The 26,155-nt window shown below is 36.9% G+C and overlaps 2 protein-coding genes across 2 annotated transcripts in view; both read right to left on the bottom strand.

The window, feature by feature from the left end:
- The window catches only part of LOC137082627 (glucocorticoid-induced transcript 1 protein), a 17,288-nt gene extending 5,489 nt beyond the window's left edge, over positions 1 to 11,799 (bottom strand). The window contains exons 1-5 of the mRNA XM_067447926.1: positions 11,278 to 11,799; positions 7,196 to 7,317; positions 2,989 to 3,075; positions 774 to 866; positions 217 to 357 (exon numbers count right to left, since the gene is read on the bottom strand). Coding sequence (XP_067304027.1) covers positions 217 to 357; positions 774 to 866; positions 2,989 to 3,075; positions 7,196 to 7,317; positions 11,278 to 11,554 — 720 coding nt within the window. The 5' untranslated portion in view covers positions 11,555 to 11,799. The remainder of the gene's footprint in view (positions 1 to 216; positions 358 to 773; positions 867 to 2,988; positions 3,076 to 7,195; positions 7,318 to 11,277) is intronic.
- mios (missing oocyte, meiosis regulator, homolog (Drosophila)) lies at positions 11,331 to 26,155 on the bottom strand. Its single transcript, XM_067447923.1, has 13 exons — positions 26,086 to 26,155; positions 23,987 to 25,323; positions 23,367 to 23,465; positions 22,646 to 22,900; positions 19,697 to 19,866; positions 19,505 to 19,570; positions 19,264 to 19,422; positions 17,848 to 18,000; positions 17,027 to 17,231; positions 16,805 to 16,928; positions 12,160 to 15,255; positions 12,001 to 12,053; positions 11,331 to 11,453 (listed from the first exon to the last, which is right to left on the bottom strand). The coding sequence occupies exons 2-11, from the start codon at positions 25,290 to 25,292 to the stop codon at positions 15,165 to 15,167; spliced, it is 2,628 nt and encodes an 875-aa protein (XP_067304024.1). The 5' UTR covers positions 25,293 to 25,323; positions 26,086 to 26,155; the 3' UTR covers positions 11,331 to 11,453; positions 12,001 to 12,053; positions 12,160 to 15,164.

Below are 26,155 nucleotides of genomic sequence, written 5' to 3'. Positions count from 1 at the left end.
TGAAGTGAAGACAAATTAGCCCATCCTCACTTTGAGACTTCTTTAAACGCCTGTTTGTGGGTCAACTTGGTTTTATGGATAAGGTTAGATTTAGGGTAAGGGTTTGAGTTAGCCACTCAGTTGAGATGGGTAGGGTTAGGGTGGGAGCTAGAGATTACATTGTGTCAATGAATGAATGCCCTCACAAAGATAGATGTACTCTGTGTGTGTGTGTACCTTCTCCTCTTCCTGCCCCCGATCCTCACAGATGAAGACGCTCTCTAGCTCCTGGTTAATACAGTCACTATAGCTGGGCATTCTACATATGAGGGGTCTTGAGTGGACCGTATTAGATGAGGATGCAGAGACTCGCTTTGACTGAAAAACAAAAAGCGCATCTTCATTAAAAAGGCAAATTAGATTAGTTACCTGGTCAATTGCCCATATAAATAATTAATCTTTAAAAAAAATTGACAATATCAAATTTCACTCCAAAATGTAAAAGATAAAAATAAGAAATTAAATTCTAAGAAATTAAAATAATTTTTAAAAAATTGTTTCACCAAACATATAATAGAAAAAAAGCAGTAAAAAGTTATTTTAATTTATTTTGCACAATATATATTTTTAAACACCCCCAAACTTTGTGTGCGTATTAATTTACACTACCGTTCAAAAGTTAAAAGAGCCCAACATTCTGATGATAAAATTGCTTAAAAGTTTTTGGGTAATAAATATACCCCTAAAAAGGCAGAGAAGCAAGTAAGTCAAGCAAACACATGCTGATACAGTACCTGGACCTGGTTCAGCTGCGTCACTTCTTCTTTGTCCTTGATACGGCAACTTCCCTGCAAACTGCGCTGGAGCTGCTGGCGGAGTTTAGCAATCTAGAGAATAGCAAACTTATCATTAGGAAAGAAAGAATAATTTGTGATGCAAAATCTGAGCTCAAGCCTTATAGCCCTACACCAGATTACTATTCAATACATGCCCTATATATATATATATATAAAATGAACTACACAGGTTTCATTGCTAATTGATCTTTCTGAATAGATGTTTGTTGCCACATTTTGGGATTCCTAAACTGACTTTGAAAGTGCACGAGAGCCAATACTGGCATGTCAAGACAATGTGTGGGTAAGTTTTTTTATTTCCCATAATTATGAGGAAAAAACACACCAATTATACGCCCAAAGAATGTCTATAAACACACTACCACCCATCATAACCCAGAGGTTACTATGTTTTGCATTAGACTCCTTTATATGGTTGAATTCACAGTTTATGGGAGTAACAACAGCATATCATCACCAAACACACACCTGTGAATCTTCAGGACTTACAACCAAATTCTCTGCAAATCACACAGCATTGCATACGCAGATTGGTCGGAACAACAATTTACTGTAAATTGACTTTTCATGAACTTCAGTAGGCTGTACAACAAAATAATGGCAGGAAACTGATCCTGGCGAGCCAAATTATTTTTTTCTCTAAGAGCCATTGATTCCTGACCACTGATTTAGGTGTGTGCGTTCACACCTGTAGTTTCGGTTCTTTTGATCTGGACCCAAAGAGAACATTTTGGTACATTTGGCCCTGGTTCACTTAGTGTTTACACTGTCATTTTTAACAAACCTAAAGATACAAAGCAAAAGAATGCGTATATTTTGTGACGGAACACACCGAACATCAAAACCGATGCTGTGTGCTGGGATAAATGCACTTGTTGTTGTGCATATAGAACATAGAGTTTATACAATGTGCAAAGGAGTCAAAACAGCAGCAGGAATCCCTCCGTCACACACAAACAAAGATCTGCTGCCTGTACCAAATATGATGAGAAAAACTGGCACGCTTGAGCATTCTGCAATTTCAGCGTCACATTTTGTGACATCACGTCCTGTTATTTTGGTTTGTTTAGATGTCTAATGGAGTCTCCTCGCAGTAGATTGTCGTTTGTGTGTGTGTAATGGAGAGATTTCTGCAGCTGACTCCTTTACGCATTGTAAAAGGTCTTCACGATTTCTCAGCTGGTCAAAATACCATCATAGGAAGGCGACACACATACAACGAGCACATTTAGCCCAGCACACAGCATTGTTTTGGATGTTCGGTAAGTTCCGTCACAAAAAATAAATAAATACACGTCATAAAAGCTGGTTGTAAATATAAACCTATTAGCCTGACAACTGACAAGCCAGACCCACATCAAGATGTTTGTTCTGGAAACTCATCATTGACAGCTCAATCCGAGGGGCGAGATAATCGGTTGTCTTTCAAACTCCCTCTGCACGGCGTGCACGCAATTGGATAGCGCTACAACCAACCAGAGCAACGAAGGTGAAGCAGAGCTAGTTGAAAGATTAAACTTTCACCGTATCCAGTCGGCAAAACTCCGAACACATCTTCCCTTCTTAAGAATGACTTCAGTGCCGTTGTTTGTTCTTTTCTCAGAGAAAAGCTTAACTCCAAGTCTTCCAGAGTCGCAGTCAAAGCTGATTCAAAAGACCGCCGTTTGCCAGCTTCTGTGTTTGCTAGAAGCACGCAAGCGCAACTCGGTCGTCATTATGTAAAGCCCCGCCCACCGACTCTATAAACGATGTGATTGGCCCAACCAGAGTTTAGCGTTTACAGCTCAGAAGTGTATTGAGAGCATAGACTGTAAAAAAAGATTGCTAGACGACACTCGCGGCAGATTAGATTTGCTGCCGCTAGGGTGCGTCTAGATTTCTAGGCTATATACCTATGGCTTTAGGTTCAGTATCTTTAGGTTTAGTGTTAAATTCCCACTGTGAATGCTAAGCGTACCAAGACTAAATGTTCTTTTTGGTCCAGACCAAACAAACCAAGTGAACCGAACTACAGGTCTGAACACACCCTTAGTCGGCTTGTTTGTTGCGCACCAGAGCTCATTTTAATCAAACCAAACATGCCAAGTGTGAACACACCCTGAAAGGCATTTCGCAAGTGTAAAAAGTATTGCGTAAATTTTTTCATGCATACCTCTATGAGATGATCCGAGCTGCCCCACGATGCCGAGCGCTTGTGTGCATTAACCTCTCCTCCATCCTCAGTCCAAAATCCAGGCGTCTGCAATAAACATGTTTAAAATATGGTCAACCATGACTAAAATATCATGCTGACTTTAACATGTCAAATACAGAATATATTCTTGAAATCATGCGACCTAGATATGTAAATTTTTCATAAATCAACAACAGGATGTTTGTGGTTGGCAAACAGCATATGTGCCGCTTTGACCAAAACCACAACAAAAAAATTCACGAACAAACAAACAGCCATAAAAGATGGACAACAAGCACCACAAATAATTGCACCTTTTTTCAGATACTCATTTTCAACTGAACCTGTGCGTGTCGTGTTATGAATTGAACTGATTGTCTTGTTTTAAATGTGTTTTGTTTTGTGGTGTCAGCTAATAAACTTCTTAGAAAGTCTGGGAAAGGTAAGTTGAAGTGTGACGGAATATTTATGAATGTTTAAACAGGTTTGGTCCATAAAAATCAATGGGGCCCAAAAATATAATTTTCAGGACTAGACTCTTGACTAGACATTGACTTCCACTTCACAGACAAAAAAAACTGGTTTGGTTTTCATACTGGTTTGGCTTTATGGAAATAATATACTTGAATAATATATTTCAATGCGAACTGAATGTAATGTTTTCAGAAAATTGCATGTTATGTTTAATTGCAAGAAATTGTATAATAGGTTAAATTTATATTAATTGCAATTAGTTGCACTTAAGAGTGCTTAAGTAGCACTTAATTACTTACATTACTTTATTGTATTTGAAATATGGTTAAAATGTACAAAAATTCATGGTCAACTAATACGCTCTAAAGTCATTTCTAATGAAACTTGTAAGTAATGCATTTAAATATATTAGTAATGATGAAGCTGTAAATAGATTTAAAATATTAAATTATCAATTAACACTACAGTTAAAATTATAACCAAGCACTATAAATGTGCTTTAGTATGATAGAACACATAAAAAAAATAAGCATACTTCTATAAAGCATGAAAAAGGATTATTGAAACAATTATTTAATATGTATTTTAGTGCACTTAAAAAAAGAAAAAAGAAAAATATTGTGTATTAAGTGTATTAAGAAAGTCATAGAGTTATCTATAAGTGTAGAATTAAACAATATATACTTTTAAAATTGTAAGTACACTACAAGTGAACACTGAATACATTTCAGCATACTTCTTTGTCACGAAGGGAGGGTGAGGCGATTTTTTATGTGAATGATCCATTTTAGGAAACAACCCAGGTCAATTCTGATCTCATGTTGACCAAGAAAACAGTCCACGAGAAGTTTTTAAACACTAATCATTAATTCACCAAGCGCTTTAAACAATGGCAAAAGCTGCTACTGTCAACAAAGAGCCTCCGCATGGTTATGCGGCGTGAAGAGAGATGTTGGGAGAAACAGGATGATTCTGACATTCTCTGCTGCTCTTGGAGCGAGGCCTCCGCGAGCCGGATCAGACATTAGCATATGTATGGATCTCACTGCAGGCAGCTCAGCACAGGCACACAAAGAGCTGTCGGAGAGCGCCAGGTGGTGCGGAGACACACAGACATGTGCTCTCAACCCTTAGGTAGCGTGTGCACACACCTACACACAAACACACACAGAGCGACAGGTGCAAACTGCTGCACCTCCAGAAAGAATTCACTCCACACAACGGCAGAGAGAACTTTCTATGGCGACAGACTGCCACGACTCATCGGCCTTTGTAACGGTTTTGTTTTAGGGGAGGCGAGGGGTCTCAGCAGAGCTAAACCACTGAGCACTCAATGACTTCATGATACTAATGAATAAAGGCAACAAAACAGAGTAAGAACAAACCTTGTTACACACAGATGACCACATCGATCATTAAAAAACAGCACAACTAACGAGCAAAACCATTGGCTCCAAAAAGTTATTTGGACACTTAGTCAAAATAAAAATAAAAATCTAATTTACTTCCTTTATAGACATTTCTGGTTAAGGCCTGTTCACAACAAAGAGGATAACTACCGCAGATTTATTAAAGATTTTGTTCTAAAAATCGTTCTAAAATGTAAAAAAAAAAAAAAAAAACACTGCAGTCCACACCACAACTATAATGACAACGGCACCGAGAAACTATCACTCTCCGAAAAGATTTTTTAATAAATTATTGTCACTAACTTATCACTAATATAGTTATCGTTAATGTGTGAACAGGCCTTTATTTTGAATTATTTATTGGTGAACAGCCTCTACAGTAACTGACATTACTTTTTTCAACCCTTTTCCATTGTTTAATGCCAAAGATGGAATGTACTGAAATTGCACCTTCCTAATATTGTGTTGGTCCCTCTTGTCCTGCCAAAACAGCCCTGCCCTGTCGAGCCATGGACTCCACAGACCCCTGAAGGAGTGCTGTGGTATCTGGCGCCAAAATTGTTAGCAGCAGATCCTTTAAGTCCTGTAAGTTGTGAGGTGGGGCCTCCATGGATCAGACTTGTTTGTTCAGCACATCCCACAGATGCTCGGGTGGTTTGAGATCTGGGGAATTTGGAGGCCAAGTCAACACCTCAAACTCGTTGTGCTCCTCAAACCATTCCTGAACCATTTCTGCTTTGTGGCAGGAGCATTATCCTGCTGGAAGAGGCCACAGCCACCAGAGAATACTGTTTCCATTAAAGGGTGTACATGGTCTGCAACAATGCTTAAGTTGGTGGTACGTGTCAAAGTAACATCCATATAGATGGCAGGACCCAAGGTTCAACAAGTTCAACTTCCCATTTCAATAGTGTTCAGAGGTTATCATAGGCACTCTGATTGGTCAGCGGCTACGCAGCCCCATATACGCAACAGACACATTCCTCCTATTACCGTCATTAAAATGTTGTGTGACCTGTGCCACAGTAGACCTTCTGTTGGCTTAGGTCAGACAGGATAGCTTTCGTTAGCCAATGACACCGTATTACCGGTTTGTGATTTGTCCCTCCGCTGACCACTGTTAGTAAATTCTCACCACTGCCTGACCGGACTCAACCCACAAGCCTTGCAGTTTTAGAGATACCCTGACCCAGTCGCCTTGCCATAACAGTTTGGTCCATGTCAAAGTCGCTAAGATATTTATTCCTCCTCATTTCTCCTGCATCCAACACAATGATTACAAGAAGTGATTGTTTGCTAACCATCTAATTTATTAATTTGTGACCTCGTTATGAGGTGATCAGCGATATTCATAATGTTAACATCATAATGTTTTGGCTCATCACTGTGTGTGTGTATGTTTTTCTCTCCTGGTGGGGACTGACATAAATCGAAAAATTGTGCCCGCACAGGGACTCTAAATGTAGGTCTCCTTGAGGAAACAAGCTAATAAATCATACAGAATTAGTTTTTTTTTAAATGTTAAAATGCAGAGCGTTTTGTGTGATAAGCAGGTCTAGGTGTAGGGTTAGTGTAAGGGGAGAGAATATACAGCTTGTACAGTATAAAAACCATTACGTCTATTGTGTGTGTGTGTGTGTGTGTGTCTACTCTGTTAATGGCCCTTTCATACAAAGTTTTTTGTGTTTGTGATATATTAAAATTAAGACAAAAGTAGTTCTGAGAAAAGCCCTTGTATCAATGATATTATAATGATGTTATCTAATGTAATTACATTCAGACATCTTAGTAGAAGTGTGATGTTTAAATGTGATGGATCATCATGCATAATTAATAGTATAATTCAGTGCACAATTGTCCAAAAAAAACTAAAATTGTCTTTGTTTGACAATTAATTGATTTGCACCATTTCTGCAACGGCTTTCCTTTTCCTCTTGTCAATGGCTTCTTTTTTTTCAAATCATATTGTAACGTACATTTAACAAACAAAAATAAAAAAATCCTGATGGATAAAATTAACGTGTTATCTTCTTTAATATCTTATTTAAAACATTTTCAATACAATTTTAAATGCTAAAACAATACAAAATCATTCAAAATTACAATATGGCCACTTTTTGTTTGTGAAACATTATTAAATCCTTCCTTGAGCAAAAATTATGTGAAGTTAATTATGAATGGTTTCAAATCAATGGTTTGCCAATGCAATGTGTTTGATATTTAGTTGTATTTCATGCATTTGAAGTGTTTATTATAGAGGTTACTATACACTGTGAAGCACACTGCATGTAACACTGACTGACCTGTGTGGCTTTATCACTCATACAGGACGACTGGGGTTGGTAGGGCTCTCGTGGCCACTGTCCAGTCAGGTACTGCTCATGCAGCTTGTCCAATGAGGGCGGCTGTCGACTGGCTGATCGTGCTTGTGGGAAAAGACAGAGAAGAGTGTTTTTGATTATGTATGCAGTGGACAGTGACATGAGACATTACTCCACAACAGTGACAGAGAGGAAGTTGGTGGGTGTCACTGGAAACTGATGAGCATTTGCCTCCAGTGTCATAACGGTACTGAAACAAAACAAGAACAGATTGTATTTATGATGGAACAGAAACTTGATATTTACATTTTTTTAAGAAAAATGTTTTAGTGTTCGACCATGCAAAGCTAGTTTGCTTGCAGCAGCTAGAATCTGCTTACAGGTCTAAAAGATTTCTAGATATGGCACAGCTCCTTTCTGCGGTGTAAATCTATGGCATTATTATTATTTTACCCATTTGACCATTTTATAACATTTGGATTCTATAGCACAAACCACAAATTAAACTAGGTGCTGCAGGATGATGAATAATAAACATAATAATAAAACGAATAATATAAATATCATAAAATAATTAAAAAAATAATTAATATCATATTGTATTATTATAATATAAGTAATGTAAATATACATGTTTGCAAATATATAATTACATTTTTATTATAATTAATATGATATCATATAATTAATATAATAATAACAAAGTACATTTGCATTGCAGAACTGAATACACTCAACACTGTCAATAAATAACTTGGTTTGCTGATTACATAACTTTTGTATAAATATATTAATGCATACATTACATTATATATATATATATATATATATATATATATATATATATATATACATACACACAAGTTATTTGCATGTATATACAGTTATATAATTTATATATAAATATTTTCTTAAATATACACACACACACACATACATATATATACATACACACACACACACACACACACACACACACACACAATAATTATCCACAGTACACACATGCATTTTGTTTAACATATATTATATATTAATATATATTATTATATAATTTTGTATGGATGAATAACCTACAGCATTTACCAAAATGTAGAGAATTTCTGGATCCCACAATATGATGCTCATTTATATTCACTATTATATTATATTTATATTCACATTATGTATAAATGGCTGTTCTCACATAAAGGTTACACTCTGAGGACACTCAGGAGGAAATGAAACAAAGTGAAACTGCTCACAGTGAAACCCACATGCATGTACACACATGCACCAACAGCTGAAATTCAAAACAACCCGCTTGCATGCAGCCCACAGAGCGATTCCTGCGTGTGTTTGCTCTCTGCTCCAGCTTTGCAAACACAAATGTCAAAGCCTATGCAAAAGAGCCAACAAAATGGCAAGGTCGGTTTACCCTCAGAACATTGTTATACAAAAATGTACAAAAAGAACACAGCATTGCAGGCGACACTCATGAGAAGACGTGTCATGGCACGGCCGGTTACAGTACAGGCCTCAAACACTGAATGATAACATCAGCTCTGAAACATTTTCAGCCCAGTACACACACCTTTTCTCAATGCACTTGTTGGGGGACGGCTCCACTACATTCACTTGCAGATTGCAGCGAGGCAGCTGCAAGGTCTTTGTGTGGAGGAGAAGCGTTTCAAATGCAAATCTACACAAGCATCAGGCACTCTATAAGGACAAGAGATAGAGAGCTGTCGGACTTAATAGTTACAGCCTGCCAGGCCACAACGCTTTAGACAATAGTAGTTTACTCATATAAGAATGGGTCGTCAAAATGTGAATAAATGTCATAAAGTTGTTTTTGCTTACGATGTAAACTCACACAATAAAACACTTGAGAACAATTGAAACACAATGGCCATGGAATATTAGCTTACTAGGTTATGGTGCATTATATACTGTACGCTACCTACAATTATTTAATAATGAGTATGCATGTACTATAAAACACAACGTAATGATAAATGTTTCGAAGAATAGTGTGCTACATTGTTGTCATGTGATGTTTCATGTTTAATTCAGCAAGTGATGTGCTGTTATCTTCAATTTTATTTTTTAATAATAATAATAATAATGATATATATGAGCATTTGTCAGACTGAACAAATAAGAAATCAAGAAAGAGACCAGCTGTAAAGGTCAAGACTGAAATCACCTCCAGTTCAGATATCATACTTCAAACAGGTCAAGTTTAGAACATTGCATTGTACAGAATTCCTCTACATTTTGGCAAACATTGACCTATGGTAGTATGCTATTCCAGACATTGAACATGTTGAATTCTATAGTCACATTAAATGAGGTGCATTGTGGGTAATGTGCCATCAGCTGGTTATTATTGAAAAATCAACCATTATAGCGCAAAACAAACCTTTTTAGAGACCATGGTCTTCATGTATGCATGAGCACCACACCAAAAATTAGTACTTAGTATATGGCTTCTCTTGCATTAAACAAATACATTAACATGAAATACTGATGATACAAGAGACATGAAAATAGCACAGATATGTAGGAAAACTATTGACTGGGATGGTCAATTATATAGTCTAGTGTCATTATTGTGAAAATACCTCAATGCTGGATGTCACAATTGACCAGAATCAAGGGAGCAGTGCAATTATAATTCAAATATATGATAATTCACAAAATAGTGATGAATTGATATGTAATTATTTTGTAAAATGTTGAACTACCCAGTACTGAACTTTACCATAAATTTACCATAAAACGTACAAGAGCATACTGTACATTAACACAAACACACACACCTCATTCAAATACACACACACACACACACACACACACACACACACACACACACACACACACACACACACACACACACACACACACACACACACACACACACACACACACACACACACACACACACACACACACACACACACACACACTCTTGATCTCAGGTTAACAGAAATGTACCATTGGTCTGGGTCTCAAATGGTGTAATCTTGCTCTGGATTTTTTAGGTCTTTGCTTTCACAAAGTGGATTTCAATTTTTTTCTGATCATTGCTTATTTTCTTTGTAGAATTTGAAAGGTGGGCTACATTGTATTACACAAAGACTATAATAAACAGCAAAGTTGCTTTATTCAGTGATTTAAACCCATTTGCACATAGAAAATATCTGTGAAATCTGAGGAAGCAAAGCATCTTCAAGCAAAATTTGAATTCAAGATCATGTTAAATATAAAATATAAATCATATGCACAGGGTTTAAGAACAAACTTGATATACCAGTACCGCTGTATTGTAAATGTTATTTTATATATATATATATATATATATATATATATATATATATATATATATATATATATATATATATATATATATATATATATATATATATATAAAACATTTACAATACAGCGGTACTGGTATATCAAGTTTGTTCTTATATATATATATATATATATATATATATATATATATATATATATATATATATATATATATATATATATATACACACTGTTTCTATAATCAACATCTTAAAAGAACAAACTCGTTAACTGAAGGATAACGATAAGGGGTTTTATTTGTTAATGCTACGTAAACCCATTAGTTTACATAAACTAGCAATGAACAATACTTATACAGCCTTTATTAAAATTAGATCATGCTAAATTAAACATTTACAAAATTATTTTTATGGTCATAAGTTGTATCTGTTGACATTTAGTTAATGCACTGTGAACTAACACGAACTTGATCATTTTGATTAACTAACATTAAGAAATGTTAATAAATAACGTCAAAATATGGTGAATTCACGTTGACTGGGACACTTTTCTCAGTCATCTCAATGGAAAAAAGTGTCCTACTCAATCTGAAAACTGAATTCAATCTATTGTTCCTTGATAGCTAGTTAACATTAAAAATTAAACCTCATAGTAAAGCGTTACAAACTAAAGTTAGAAGAGGTTAACAACTAAAAATGCATTATGCATTTACAATATAAGATGCTGTTACGTTTTCAAAAGTTGCAAAAAATAAAGCTTACCTTTCCCTGCTGTTATAAAGTGATTCTCTGATGGGATCCTGATGGGCTTAGTGATCTGCTTCATATTTACAGCATGTGATGGTGATGATGATGAAGATGATGGTGGTGAAGGACTTCGGCTGTGTCTTAAAGAGAAGACTGAAGGAGATCTCTCATCACTCCATCTCAGAGGGACACTGGCAGAGACAGGATGAAGTCTAGAGTTACTATTGCACTTGGTGCGTAAATTCGCACGAGAAACAATAAACTCCAGAACGAGAACTGAAAACGCGTTCATGCGAAAAGCTGAGCTATTTCTAAACTTTGCTTCCTCTTAATCTTCTGTGAGCGCACTAAATTGTCATTCCCTGTAAATCTATGAATCAAAGTGAACACAAAGTTCAGAAGTAGGACCAAACTCTAGTCCTCCTGTGCTGACAGATGTTGCAGTAAAGCAGTGGGCGGGCGGAAGACGCGTGCGTGCTACATCTAATTGGAGCAGAGAGCAGCCATGTGTGCTCGCTATTGGCTTATGCGGGCCTTCTTACCGCAACGAGCCAATGAGATTACTGCATTTCCTAACGGGGCGGGGTTTAGCGTTGCATGGAAAAATAGGCACTCTGCTTTGGAGCTGTGGAATGTTTTTATGTTGCCTCATTTTCTGAACAAGAGTCTTGTTTACATTCTGAAAAACATGAGATATCTAGAGATTATCTTACAGGAATAGTTTCATTATTTACTCACCTTCATGCCTTCTAAACCTATATGTTGATTATGTTCCATGTAAGTGATTCCATCTGTTAAGGTCCAAAAATGACAACACATCATGAAAGCAGTCCATACACAGATTAAATTGTTGTATGTAAATTGTGTGCGCACCAGGACAAAGATAATTAATATTACCTGAACAGCGATGGGTCTGATGGCATTGGTAGCAAGTTCTCATGACAAAGCACATTTTCCATCCTAAGTCTCCAGAGGGATGTCCATGTTGTCATGGGTTCCTTCAAGAATTTCTTTTTGTTTTGTTCTACACCATAAATTACAGCCATAGCTGAAATCTGAATTAGAGGTATGACTGCAATTTATGTTGCAGAACAAAACGTCAAAGTCTAATGTTAACCACAGAATATATTTTACCATATATTACACATGAATTTCAAAAAAAGCTATGCAGGAAAACAATAGGAAAGTCCTGAGTCCCATGTCTAGAAAATGCTAATTATCTTTCTTGGGGCTAAAAACTCAATGCTTTATTGTCTTGAAAATGTCACAATCCACAAAAAACTGGAATAGTCCTTAAAATAGGCTAATTTTGCTATTTGATTTTGGGGTGAGCTATTACTCAGACATGTTCTTGACAGACTCTTACAGTAAGTACCGGTATATAAAACAAACAGTGTCATTATTGTGTTGCACAAAAAAATACTTCATTCAAAACTCCTTCAAAAACAATTTTTAATAACATTAATCTGCAATGGAAGTTCTTATTTGTTTTTCCCCCAAAAAATAAGACAATCATTTAAATATTTAGAAAGTAAGCTGTTGCATTGATTGTGCAATAAATTAAGGTAAGCACTACAAAACAGCATCTTACATTTCCTTCAGATACTAAAATGCAACACTTGGCCAGAACTAATGTTATAAAGAGATAGTTCACCCGAAAATGAAAATTATCCCATGATTTACTCACCCTCACACCATTTTAGGTGTATATGATATTCTTCCTTCAGATGAATATAATCTGAGTTATATTAATAAATGTCCTGGCTACTCCAAGCTTTATAACAGCAGTGAATGGCAGCCCAAAATTAAGCCTAATAAAGAGCATCCATCCGTAATAAACGTAATCCACACGACTCCAGGGAAGAAAAAATATCCATATGTAACACGTTTAAAGTAAAATATCTAGCTTCCAGCTGTATTCAACTTACGGAAAAAGCGCAGCTGATGAAGGTGTAGGGTGTAGCGTAAGCGTTTTGAACTACGAGAGGCATTACACTTTCTTTGTAAATTGAATACAGAAGGCGGTAGATATTTTACTTTATAAAGTTTTAAATATGGATATTCGTACACAAACCTATCTATTCGCTTCAGGTGGTCTTTATTAACCCTTGGAGTCATGTGGATTACTTTTATGATGTATAGATTCCTTTTTGGGCTTCAAAATTTGGGCTGTCATTCACTGCCATTATAATGTTTGGATTATCCAGGATCAAGACATTTTTTATTATAACTCAGATTGTATTCGTCTTAAAGAAGAATGTCATATAGACCTAGGATGGCTGGAGGGTGATTCTAATTTTCATTTTTGGGTGAACTATCCCTTTAAACCTACACATTTTAAACAACAAAAATCAACAAAAACCATTGTTATTTGTTAAAAGCAATTTTTAAAACAAACCAAACAATTACATTTTTTTTCTACTTTCCAGTGAAGATAATTTCTCTTGACCTGGGCTTCCCTTCACCTCTACGATGGTGAGTGCTTTTTTCCCCTCTTTTTTTTAAAGAAATATGATCTCTGACAAATTAATTTTTAAGCAACTGAGGTTCCGTGTGATATGGATTAATATGCAATAAATACAGAATAAAATAATACAAACCGCTTAGGGATAGTTCACCCAAAAATACAAATTCTGTCATTAATTACTCACCCTTATGTCGTTTCAAACCTGAATGAGTTTTGTTCATCTTCGGAACACAGATGAAGATCTTTTTAATAAAATTGAGAGATTTCTGTCCCTCCGTTGGCAGCTATGCAACTATAACACTTTGACACATCAAAGAGTACATAAAGAGATCGTAAAACTAATCCATATGAATTGAACAGTTTAGTAAAAAAAATGTAAGAGACCTGATCACTTTATTTGATGAACAGATTAAATTTAGGCTTTTATTCACATTTAAACATTGACCAGGAAACATAAAGAGAAGCTCAACCAAATCTGCTTGACGAGCGAGAACAAACCTTTTGCTGAAGCTCAAACGTGCTGCATAATACAAGAGCGAACCTCATTGGTTCTTGCAGAAGCTCAAATGTGCTGCGTAACACGAGAATGAACCTCATTGGTTCTCACACGTCAAGCGAACATGCTTGAGCTTTCGTTTACCACGACTGATGTGTGAGTTGATGAATGTTTATGTGAATAAAAGCCTAAATTTAATCTTTTCATCATATACTGCGATCGAGTCTCTTCAGAAAACTTGAACTAAATCGCTCAATTCTTGGATTAGTTTTATGGTCTCTTTATTAACTTTTTGAAGAGTCAAAGTGGTAGTTGCGTAGCTGTCAATGGAGGGACAGAAATCACTGTATCTTCCAGTTGTGTTCCAAAGATGAACGAAAGTCTTATGGGTTTGGAACGACATGAGGGTGAGTAAATGATGACAGAATTTTCATTTTTGGGTGAACTATCCCTTTAACTCAAAGACAAATTATGGAAGTACTGATGGACCACGTGAAAGCACTTTCTAAGATATAAAACATCTCTCATATGCATTCAAACTCCTTATGTTGAAATTATTGTAATATCTCTTTTCTTGTCTCTAAACTTGATACTGAAATAGTTTTATTCATAGAAATTCCTGCTACTGGACCACAAATTCTTTGGTCAGACTTTCACATGGATACTTTCTCAGGAAACACAACAGCCCGTGGGTGGGTGAGTTAATCATGGGTAACATAATCACAACAGTCTAACAGCTTTAGTTCCTGTGACAATAGAGCACCTGTCGTTGACATCAATGCAAGTGAGGTGTACAGATCATTTCAGAAAGACACATATGCTCGTCTTTGTCTCCTGAATCTGTGAGAACTTTGCCCTCATCACTTACAGTACTAGTGTTGGTAGCTGGTTTCTAGTGACATGGCAGATTTAACTTGGAAAACAACGGAAGAAAGGCCTTCATACACTATCAGAAGGCACCAGGTTGCCAGTGGTGTCCAGCTGCATGCATTTACAGGTGCAGGCCGACACGGGACACTCACTGTGATCTCTGAAAAGAAAGAATATACAATATTACATTAAAAATACTGAACTTCATACTATACTCTACTACTGTTCCAAAGTTTGGGGTAGGTTAAAGGAGTTTTTAAACGAAGTTTACCAAGTTTACATTAATTTGATCAAACTACAAAAAAATATTATTAAAATTAAAACAAAACCTATCTTCAATGTAAATATTGTGAAATGTAATTTATTCCTATGATTAAAGCTGAATTTTCAGCATCATTACTCAGTCTTCACGATGTAACACGATCCTTTAGAAATCATTCTAATATGATGATTTGCACCTCAAAAAAACATTTTTCTTTTTATTAATGTTGAAAACTGTTGTGCTGCTTAATGCTTTTGTGGAAACTTTTTTTCAGGATTCTTTGATGACTAGAAAGCATTTATTTGAAAAAAAAAATCCAGTCACATTTGATCAATTTATTGCATCGTTATCTATTCGGATGGTAATTATTTCTCATGTGGACATCTGTAAAAAAAGAAATGAATAAATAAAACTTCATATGGTGATTTATTCATGGTAAACAAGGTCTGTGATCCTACGAACTCGAGAACGCACTGTTCATGTGCTCAACAACACACTGCCCTGCTTCATACTACAGTAACATTATTAATCTCATCCATGAACATGATTTCTGCCCAAGTCCCGTTCCGATTCTTTTTCACCGGCTGAGCTGAAGACGACAACTCCCAAGATTTCGTGCTCAGTCTCAACGCCATCACGCTACGCCTTTGTTTTGAATAGGTGACCCCTAGAGGCAAAAAACTACATAGTGTGCCTTTAATTTAATAATAAGAAAATAATATCCTAATATTTATTTGATTAATTAAATCTATTTAAAAAAGGAAAACTTTAAAGTTAAGCATTACATTAAAAATGGAAAGTAGCAGACAACGATTAATGCAACCTCTTATTTAAATAAGGTACAAATTTGATCCAGCTACTTGATTTATATTTATAATTTTATATTATAAATATATAAAAATTGTATTTCATACATGTTGCTGCCATAATAATGGCAACTTTAAAATGTTTATGTGCTTTACTCTCCTTAATTTTGTTCTTGTAGTGGAGAACAATATACTAATCAGTATTTCTGTAATAATGTTCATCTTTAAAATTCATCCATGTGTCACCATAAGGTGATCAGCAGTGGTCAAAAAGGATTTACAAAACAACTTTTGGATTGATCCTGTTATAAATTCAGAGATGTGGATACGGACAGCAATTAAATTACCACACAACCTTGGTGTATGTCAAAAAACAGTAGGTAATTTGGCCGGAAATTGTTACACGGATGGTGGGAGAAAAACAAGCATTCTGTTTCGAATGGCAATAAAATCAGACAATATACAAAATGGTGAAAATGCTTTACATCCACATAAGAAACAGTTACCTAAATAGCTATTGCTGAATGATTTCTTTAATAAATCTTTATAACCCCAACTCGACTAACTTTTGAACAGTGGTGTATTTGTATTTATAAGGCTGATCATATAAATGGCATAATATAGGTGAATATGGCTCTTACCTGAACCAGCCGAGCATATGACCTGCATGACCACCATGCCGGCAGTTGTGGCACCAGGTAAACCAGTTATTGAACTGTGCAAGTTTTTTGTCTCGTGTGAGATCGGCTTTCTCGTCTGCTTTTGCTGATTAAGAGGGATGAGATCAGTCTCACAATGAACTGAACACATGTGGGCATTATAATATCATATATCAAAAGAACTTTAAATGATCTGTGTGTTACCTGGGCAGCTGGACACAGGGGTGCCCATGTTCATTAAGCAGAGGGCACAGCGTGGAAGTGGTTTACGACAGCCAGGGCAACTGGTGACCTTTGACTTGGTGGGCGAACCGCTGACCCCATACTGACTGAATCCACGGCCCTGATGTGGAATCGCCGAGCAGCTGTATGATATAGACTTACCGCAGAAGTTGCAGCTCACAAACACCTGCACAGATCGCATGCAAAGGGAAAAAATGATAGAAGAAAATCAGAAATAGCAGCATAAAAACAAAAAGTAAAAATGTAGGATGCTACCAAAATGATATTAATTCATGATAGGGAATACTAGGTAACTGTTAATTATGTTTATGTTACGGCTCATGAACAACATTATAAATCGCTAGCATATAAGGTAACACTATATTTTGATAGTCCACTTTAAACATTCTACTAACTATAAGTAACTTTGCAACTACATGTGAACTAACTGTCATTAGAGTATTTGTAGACTGTCTGATTAATATTTACTAAAACTTTATTTTGTCGGTCCCCCAACAGACATCCTACTCACTGTAATTAAATGGGCAACTACAATTCAACTTATTCTACTAACCCGAACCCGAACCCCTAACCTACCAGTCTACTGACAGTATACTAATACTCTAATGAGAGTTAGCTGACATGTAGTTGCAAAGTTACCTATAGTTAGTAGAATGTCTAAAGTGGACTATCAAAATGAAGTGTAACCGCATATTAAAAAAATTGCAATCTAGAATTTTATATTTTGATAACAGATCAATCAGATTAAACTTAAAAACTGGTGGGAAAAAAATTATTCTAGCCTGTGCAAGTGGTTTTGAGCTGGGATCCAATTTGCTTCTATGAATGTCAAATTCAGCCCGTTTATGCCAAAACCTCCAGGCGTCCAACAGGTTGCGATAATTCTCGATCCAGCACTGCACCCGAGGGTCCTTCAGCACCTCTCCTGGGGAGCCCTACCGCAACAAACACCATTAGCCACTCACCTAAACTTTTGTGAAGTAGACCTACATACACACCAGTTCTCCTGGGTTTACATCTGTCCCACCATCGAATGCACATCTTTTTTGAACTTTTTGCCTATGTTGTAATATTCACTACTGTTCAAAAGTTTGAGGTAAAATATTTTTTGACAAAAAATAAGGATGCAATAAATTGATTTAAAAAAAAGTTACAGATATTTGTTACAAAATTCTACATTTAAATTAATGCTGCTCTTTTGAACTTTCAAAATTAATCAATGGTTCCCACAAAAATATGAAGCAGCACAACTGTTTTCACCATTAATAATAATAAGAAATGTTTTTTGATCATTAGATTAGAATGATTTCTGAAGAATCATGTGACCCTGAAGTAATGATACTGAAAATTCAGCTTTGATGAAAGGAATAAATTACATTTTTAAAAATGTTATAGAAAACAAATAGTATTTTTTATAGTATTTTTGATTAAACAAATACAGCACTGATGATCATAAAGGGCCTGATATACTCACAATAAAGTTCTTTGTCATTCTTAGCTTAGGGATAAAACGTCATATACTGTGATATACTGTTACCAAATCTGCCAAGCAAGCATTTTTTTAAATAAAGCATAAGAAAAGTGTCTGATCATAGCAATGTGGATATGTTTGCACAAGCTCTGCATTTCGCACTCTAGTAGTCATTTACACAATAGATTACATAAAATTAAGTAGCTTTAAACATGACAAACAGTGTTAATAGAAAGTACAACTTCATTTTCTACTATAAAGAACCTCTCCAGTGTGTTCATGTTTTCACTCATGGATTTCTGACCTCGACTGACTGAACAGGAGAAATTAACCAGAAAAGATTTCCACATGAAAGAAGGCGGAGCCACAGCACACACCTACCTATTACGTAATCACCATGGATCATTAGGAGAAGAAAGGTGTTTACCAGCCATAGTGAACTTTTCCAGACAGGAAAACTCCCAAAATTAACTCCAAGATATATTAGTTTTGGCCTGATTTTTTTCGAAATTACATCACATCAGTTCGTTCTTCAAAGTCACTTTAAGTATATCAGGGTCTTATAAGATTTCTTTCAAAACATAAAACATATCTTACAGATCTCAAACTTTGAATGATAGTATATGTACAACAACACATCCATACAAACATCTATCTGAGAGTAGATCATTCTCTTATATGTGACCGTCTTTATCATGTATTGTTCGGTGTCTGGATGTTCAGTTACCTTGAGCATGCAGAAACTGGCCGTCTGCACGTCTCCGGTTCGGTCTACATAACTCTCCATGAGATCTACTCCATCTTTGGTTAGTCCTGTAAGCAGGATTCCTTCCAGGTTACCAGCCTCCTTCATCTCATTGGTCAGCTTGTCTATGTAACGAGGTAACTTAAGGGGGGGAAAAATGACAGTATATAACACACCGCACATCAGCGACACTTGGATGAATGGAGCGGTGAATAGGCCTTACCTGAGCATCGTTTAGAAACATGCATGCAAAGGCCACCCTGTCCCTGACAGCCACACGACTCTCATACTGTAAAATAAAGAGCCTGAATATTCAGCAATTCAAAACAAGGTGATAGTTGGATATTTTAAATTCAGTGCAACTTTGAATATTCATTTAAGCACAATACTCTATCTAGTTTATCTTTTAACATACCAAAACCCCATCATACGCGCCAGGTTCACTGGTGAGGAAGGCAAACATGATGCACAGGTACGGCTTCTTCAGCTGGAGTCTGAGAGAGCTGCACATCTCTCTCCACAGGGAGTTCTTCTCATCTGTGTAGCCCGACAGAGCCATGGCCACTACATTCAGATTCAGATCACCTAACCAGAGCATAAAGGAAAAATCATTTTCATTTCGAATTCATGTTTTTCTTATTTGCTACCAAAAATGATGAATCCCCAAATCGATCTTCCATACAACAAGCATGGGGTTGCCAAGGTCCAAAAAAATAAAAATAAAAAATCATAAAAAGTAACATAAAAGTAGCCGATATGGCTTGTGCACTTTTTCTGAAGCCATATATCTTTATACCATAGGGATATTTTAGTTTTTATAATATAGTTTCATTAATATTTTGAATTAGCTTTTAATGCTATGTTAATTTTTTGTTACATTTTTGTAGCAATTTTGTTATGCGCTTTTATCATTTTATTTTATTATTTATTTTTATTATTCTTTCAGTTTTAGGGTTAGTTAGTTTTCATTTTAATTTTTTTAATTTTTTATTATTATTAACTATTAATAGTTTATTGCCAAGGCAAAAAAGTCCCTTTTTTTTGTTAAATTTTTTTCAAAAAAATGTTTTATTATATATATTTATTTAATTAATTTAATTAAAGGAATGTTTTTAATAGTTTTAGTTAACAATATTAACCCTGTTATATGATAAGCTGAAGTTTAAGTTGTTGTTTGCTGAAATTCTTTATCTTCATCTCTGAACTTGCACATTTTCAAGACAGCTTTTCAGACCACTGGTTGATATATGCTTTCATTGTATGCAAAAGAGCTCTGTGGATATCCTGCAAAACATCTCCTTTTGTGTTCCTAGAAAGAACATCATATGCTGTTTGCATAAGTGCAAACAAAACACACAGCAAAGACAAAAGACAAAAGTGGTGGTAGTACTTGTGAAAAACCACACCCTTTTACAAAGATCATATTGGTTTTCTAAAACCTCTGAACCAAAACAAATTACGCCTAAAACCCAAACAGGCAATAATGAATGTTAAGCAAACAGCCCTATATGCCGTATGCATCTGCAGCTTCAGGGCATTTAATATTCATGAACTATCATTGTGTAACATAAGCTATGCTTTTGTCATTTTATTAAGTATATAAGAAATGCTTTTCATAGCAGGCAGCTGATGGTGTTCACCATTTCTGACTACTGTGGATTTCACACAGTCCTTATAATAACTTGGCAATATTCATCCGAGCACAAAGGAGGCAGACTTCCTTTAAATCCCTCCGAGAAACATTAAAATCTGTTTTTCTACATGAAAAAGCTAATTAAAATTTTTCAGACAGCATCTTAAATGTACATAACTCCCTAATAAAGATTACTTATATTATTAGCAGTCTATAGAGGTATTTTCTCCAATTTAAATGGGATACTGTTACTTTGTATATAGTTATGCATCGTTACAGACTACAGTGTAAAGGCTGATTTATACTTCTGTGTCACACCTGCGGCATAGCCCTTACACCGTGGGCTACACGACGATTTACATTTATACTTCTGCATTCTTGTCTGCGTTGACGTGCAGTGTTGGTTTGGTAGACAAATCACAGCGCTTGTGGTCAGCATAGAATTGAAGCGCTGTTACATTTTTGGAGAGTTGCTCATCAGGGTACATCGTAGGCTACGCGTGCAACAGGCAGCCTAAGACATAGCTAAGGCACACATTTGACGCAAACACTAAACACTAAAGAAGTAAAAAAAAGTAGCAAAATCGCACACATTTGTAATTTTGATTAATGGTTAACATATCATGAAAATGTATATATGGAATCAGTCAAAATTGCTAAATCTTTTGGAAGTGGCACTAACATTTCAACACCTCAAACTCATTGTTGTGCTCCTCAAACATTCCTGAACCATTTTTGCTTTGTGGCAAGACGTATTATCCTGCTGAAAGAGGCCACAGCCACCAGAGAATACTGTTTCCATGAAAGGGTGTACATGGTCTGCAACAATGCTTAAGTAGGTAGTGCGTGTCTAAATAACATCCACATGGATGTCAGCTCAGGACCCAAGGTTTCCCAGCAGAACATTGCCCAAAGCATCACACTGCCTCTGCTGGCTTGCCTTCTTCACATAGTGCATCCTGGTGCCATGTGTTCCCCAGGTAAGCAAAGCATACGGACCCGGCCATCCATGTGATGTAAAAACAAAAAACAAAAACGTGATTCATCAGATAAGGCCACCTTCTTTCATTGCTCCGTGGTCCATTTCTGTTGCTCACATGCCCACTGTTGGCGCTTTCGTTGGTTACAGGGGTCAAACAAACTGAAATGCACTGTATATTCTGACACCTTTCTGTCAGAATCAGCATTAACTTCCTGAGCAATTTGAGCTACAGTAGCTCGTCTGTTTGATTGGCCCAGCCTTCGTTCCCCACGTGCATTAATAATGACCCTTGGCCCCCCATGACCCTGTCGCCAGTTCATCCCTGTTCCTTCCTTGGAGCTCTTTTAATAGACACTGACCACTGCAGACCAGGAACAGCCCACAAGAGCTGCAGTTTTGGAGTCGTCGTCTTGCCATCACAAATTGGCCCTTGTCTAACTCGCTCAAATCCTTTTGCTTGCGCATTTTTCCTGCTTCTAACTGGAATATATATATTATTTTCATTACTGTAAAAAAAATTATATATATATATATATATTTTTTTTTTTTTTATTTATTATTATTTATTTATTTATAATATTTATTATATATTATATTTTTTTACAGTAATGAAAATAATATCTCAATGCAAAACAAATCTTTATACTAGGGTTAATTTCTGTTTGTGTTCATGTTTTTATTTTGGGGTGAGAAAAGACATGGGCTCTTAGTCGCTGGCTGGAAAACGTTCCTCCAGTCTAGTCCTGTACCTTTCTCTGAGGAAGCTCCTTTATGAAGAATCTGAATCGCCCGGCGGATGTCCAGGTTAAAGAGGGCGACGGCAGCCGCTCTCTCCCACTCGCCCTCCTGCTCCAGAGACTTCAGGAAGGGTTCAACATCGATGTCAGGCCCTCGGCTAATCCAGCCACACAACTGCAGGGCCAGACTGCGCTCCTCACTGTGGTACCGCGGTACATCTGTCTGCCTGTCTGAACCCGACCAGCACCGCCGTGTCTCTGTAGTGCCTGAGGAGAGGAGAGGAGAGGAGAGGAGAGGAGAGGAGAGGAGAGGAGAGGAGAGGAGAGGAGAGGAGAGGAGAGGAGAGGAGAGGAGAGGAGAGGAGAGGAGAGGAGAGGAGAGGAGAGGAGAGGAGAGGAGAGGAGAGGAGAGGAGAGGAGAGGAGAGGAGAGGAGAGGAGAGGAGAGGAGAGGAGAGGAGAGGAGAGGAGAGGAGAGGAGAGGAGAGGAGAGGAGAGGAGAGGAGAGGAGAGGAGAGGAGAGGAGAGGAGAGGAGAGGAGAGGAGAGGAGAGGAGAGGAGACATATCTTGGAATGGCCTCCACTGACAGATACCATGAAGGGTGACTGAGGCATTTAGCATGTCTGTGAGAAATACTTATACTGTACCAAGCAAAGATGTTTTGCTCATCTCTACAACAATCCCCATTATGTTCAGAGAAAACGTGATTGACTATTGTGCTATTTACACTTACCAGAGCTGGACTTGATAATGTTTTTGATGCCTGAGTAGATTAGCGACTGTTTATTGCTCTGTTGCTTCTGCTCCACATTTTCAGTGTACTGCTTCATAAGTAAAACTTGTATAGGAAATATTAAGATATCAAATAGACTCAAATCCCTCAAGGGATTAAAAAATAAGAAATTAAGAAATGTGAATTTAAAAACATTTGTCAAGAGAATTCTCCTCTGGAATATATAGTGTTATTTTTTTTTACCAATAAAAGTCATATTATATGTAATTAATAATGTAATAAACATTAATATATATATATATATATATATATATATATATATATATATATATATATATATATATATATATATATATATAAAATAATTAATATATATTAATATATTATATTAATATATATATATATATATATATATATATATATATATATATATATATATATATATATATATATATATATATATATATATATATATATAAAATAAGTAAAAAAAGTAGCAAAACATCCAGAAACAACAATAAATAGTTATGGACAGAATATAACATGACATTCAACAGTAACTTTGCAATATATGCTTTGAAAGGTCCCTTGTAATGCCGCAGCGGTGCAGTAAAGGATATAATGAAGAGTGTACCAGAGCGACCTCAGCTGCGGGTCGTCTCCTCCGGCCAGCAAGTGATTCCGCCACACCTGGACGGTGTCGTGGCCATAGCGTGACTGCGCTCGCTCCCTCATCTTAGTGGCGATGTCCTTTTCAGCAGCGGCTGACTCCTGGCCGGCGTCTTCTGCGCACTCGTAGAGGTGCCGCCCACACGCCCACATCAGTGAAGTGGTGGAGCTCCAGGCCAGCGAAATGCGCTCAAAGACGGTGAAGTCGTTCATGACCCGGTTGGGCGACACTACCACCATGCGATTCTGGGCAGACGGATGCCAGGCGAAGCTGCTGCTGATGCTCTCACTGCAAGGCTGCACGCTGCGCTCAATGATGGTGGGTTCCACCTCGTCGCCGAATGGCATGGGCGTGTGCTGCATGTCGTACAGCCGGATGATGTTGCTGTCCCGTGTGAGTGTAGCCAGCAGGCCCATACGAGTGGGACACCAAGCCACTTTAGTCAAAGGTTTGGGCTGCTCGGTCAAAGTGAAGACCGGTTTTTCGAATTTTCGCAAATCCCAGATGGCCACCTGACCTTCAAAGAAGGATGCCACGCGATCCTGAAAGTGAGGGTCCACCGTCACGCCCTGGATGGCCTTGGTGTTCACGAACGTCTTCTGGCTGGTGTTGCGCAGGTCAAAGATGGCCAGATTCCTGTGCATCCCGGCCAAAAGCAACTTCTGTTGCTCACGAGGGAGCCAACAAAGAGAAAGACAGGCGTCATTCTGACCCAGCTCGTACAGCGGTTTGGTGACCACTGGCCCAGAGTCCGCGTCCCCAGACATGCGAACCTTCTCGGCAGGAACTGTTTCGGGGGAAAACTTACTACTGATGTCCCATATCAGAACAGAAAAATCAGCCCGATGTTTATCCAAACCAGCCGCCAGCCAATTACTGTCCACTGGGTTCCACGCGAGCGTATTGCATTGTCGGGCGTGCTTGGGCACAAACTCCTTACCCATAAGTTCCTTGCATTTAGAGTTGTGGCTCTGTCCCAGACTGGTCAGGACGACTCGGCCATTGGCCTGTCCCACCGCCAATAAACACTCTGGCTCATGTTTGGGATACCAGGCCACACATTTCATATACGGGGTGTCGGAGTTGATGGCCAGCAGCGTGGCCGCCGTCTCCTCGGATAACGGAAGGGCGCCCGCTTTGGTTTCTGAGCTTCCTGCGGGTCCGATTCGATACAGGCTGAGTTCATTGTCACAGATCACATAGCGGTCTGCGTGATGGGGGGACCACAGGATATCTGGCTTATAGCCACTCGACATGGCAGGAGAATAGTTTCTTCAGTGCAGATACCTGTGCAAAAGGAAAAAGTATCTCATTTATACAGCACTTGTACATGTCACCTGTTTCAGCAGATGTTATTTATATTATATTATATATATATATATATATATATATATATATATATAGAGATAGAGAGAGAGAGAGAGAGAGAGAGAGAGAGAGAGAGAGAGAGAGAGAGAGAGAGAGAGAGAGAGAGAGAGAATAATATCTATTGAAGTGCAATGTAAGTTGATTAGCCTAATCACAATAAAACATTTATAATAAACATAATTATTATTGTTTTTATTATAATACATGTTATTGTTATTATGTAATCAAGTCACGATACAATACATCATATAATAATAATTGTATTATTTAATAAGTTATACATCAAAGGGTTAAAATAAACAAGAGTAGTTGCACATGAAGCTAAAGATAATGAAAACAATGTTACCAAGGCATTACCAAAGTTCACGTGGATTGTTAAAGCCACAGTAAATACGTTTTTAATGTTTTAAAAAATAGACATAATATAATTAAACATAAAAAAAATTAACACGTATTTAATAAACAAGTAAAAATTTAAGTGTGATTTAATGTTCTTATGACTTGATATTAATAACTGAGAGTTAGCTGGTCAGCTAACGTTAAAGCTAAACGAACAACCTTTTCTAAACCGAAAACAGGTAATGACAGACGCCAGTCTCCTTATAAAGACACACAATAAACCATACTTTTAGATATAGAACTATAGCTGTACTCATGAACGTTTGATAACTATAAACTCACGTTTGACGTGCAAACATGCTGAAGTTTGTTTGGATGGCGTGAAGTCGGAAGCAGTGCAGATTGTAAACAC

The sequence above is a fragment of the Pseudorasbora parva genome, chromosome 7 (genome assembly GCF_024679245.1).
Source record: "Pseudorasbora parva isolate DD20220531a chromosome 7, ASM2467924v1, whole genome shotgun sequence".
NCBI classification, from domain to species: domain Eukaryota; kingdom Metazoa; phylum Chordata; class Actinopteri; order Cypriniformes; family Gobionidae; genus Pseudorasbora; species Pseudorasbora parva.
This window is presented reverse-complemented; position numbering and strand designations above follow the sequence as displayed.

Coding starts and splice junctions, on each gene's coding strand:
- mios (XM_067447923.1), bottom strand. CDS start 25,292: ATGTCGAGTGGCTATAAGCCAGATATCCTGTGGTCCCCCCATCACGCA. Junction 18,001..19,263: donor CCAGTTTCTGCATGCTCAAG/GTAACTGAACAT, acceptor TTGTTGCGGTAG/GGCTCCCCAGGAGAGGTGCT. Junction 16,929..17,026: donor CCCTGTGTCCAGCTGCCCAG/GTAACACACAGA, acceptor CCTCTTAATCAG/CAAAAGCAGACGAGAAAGCC.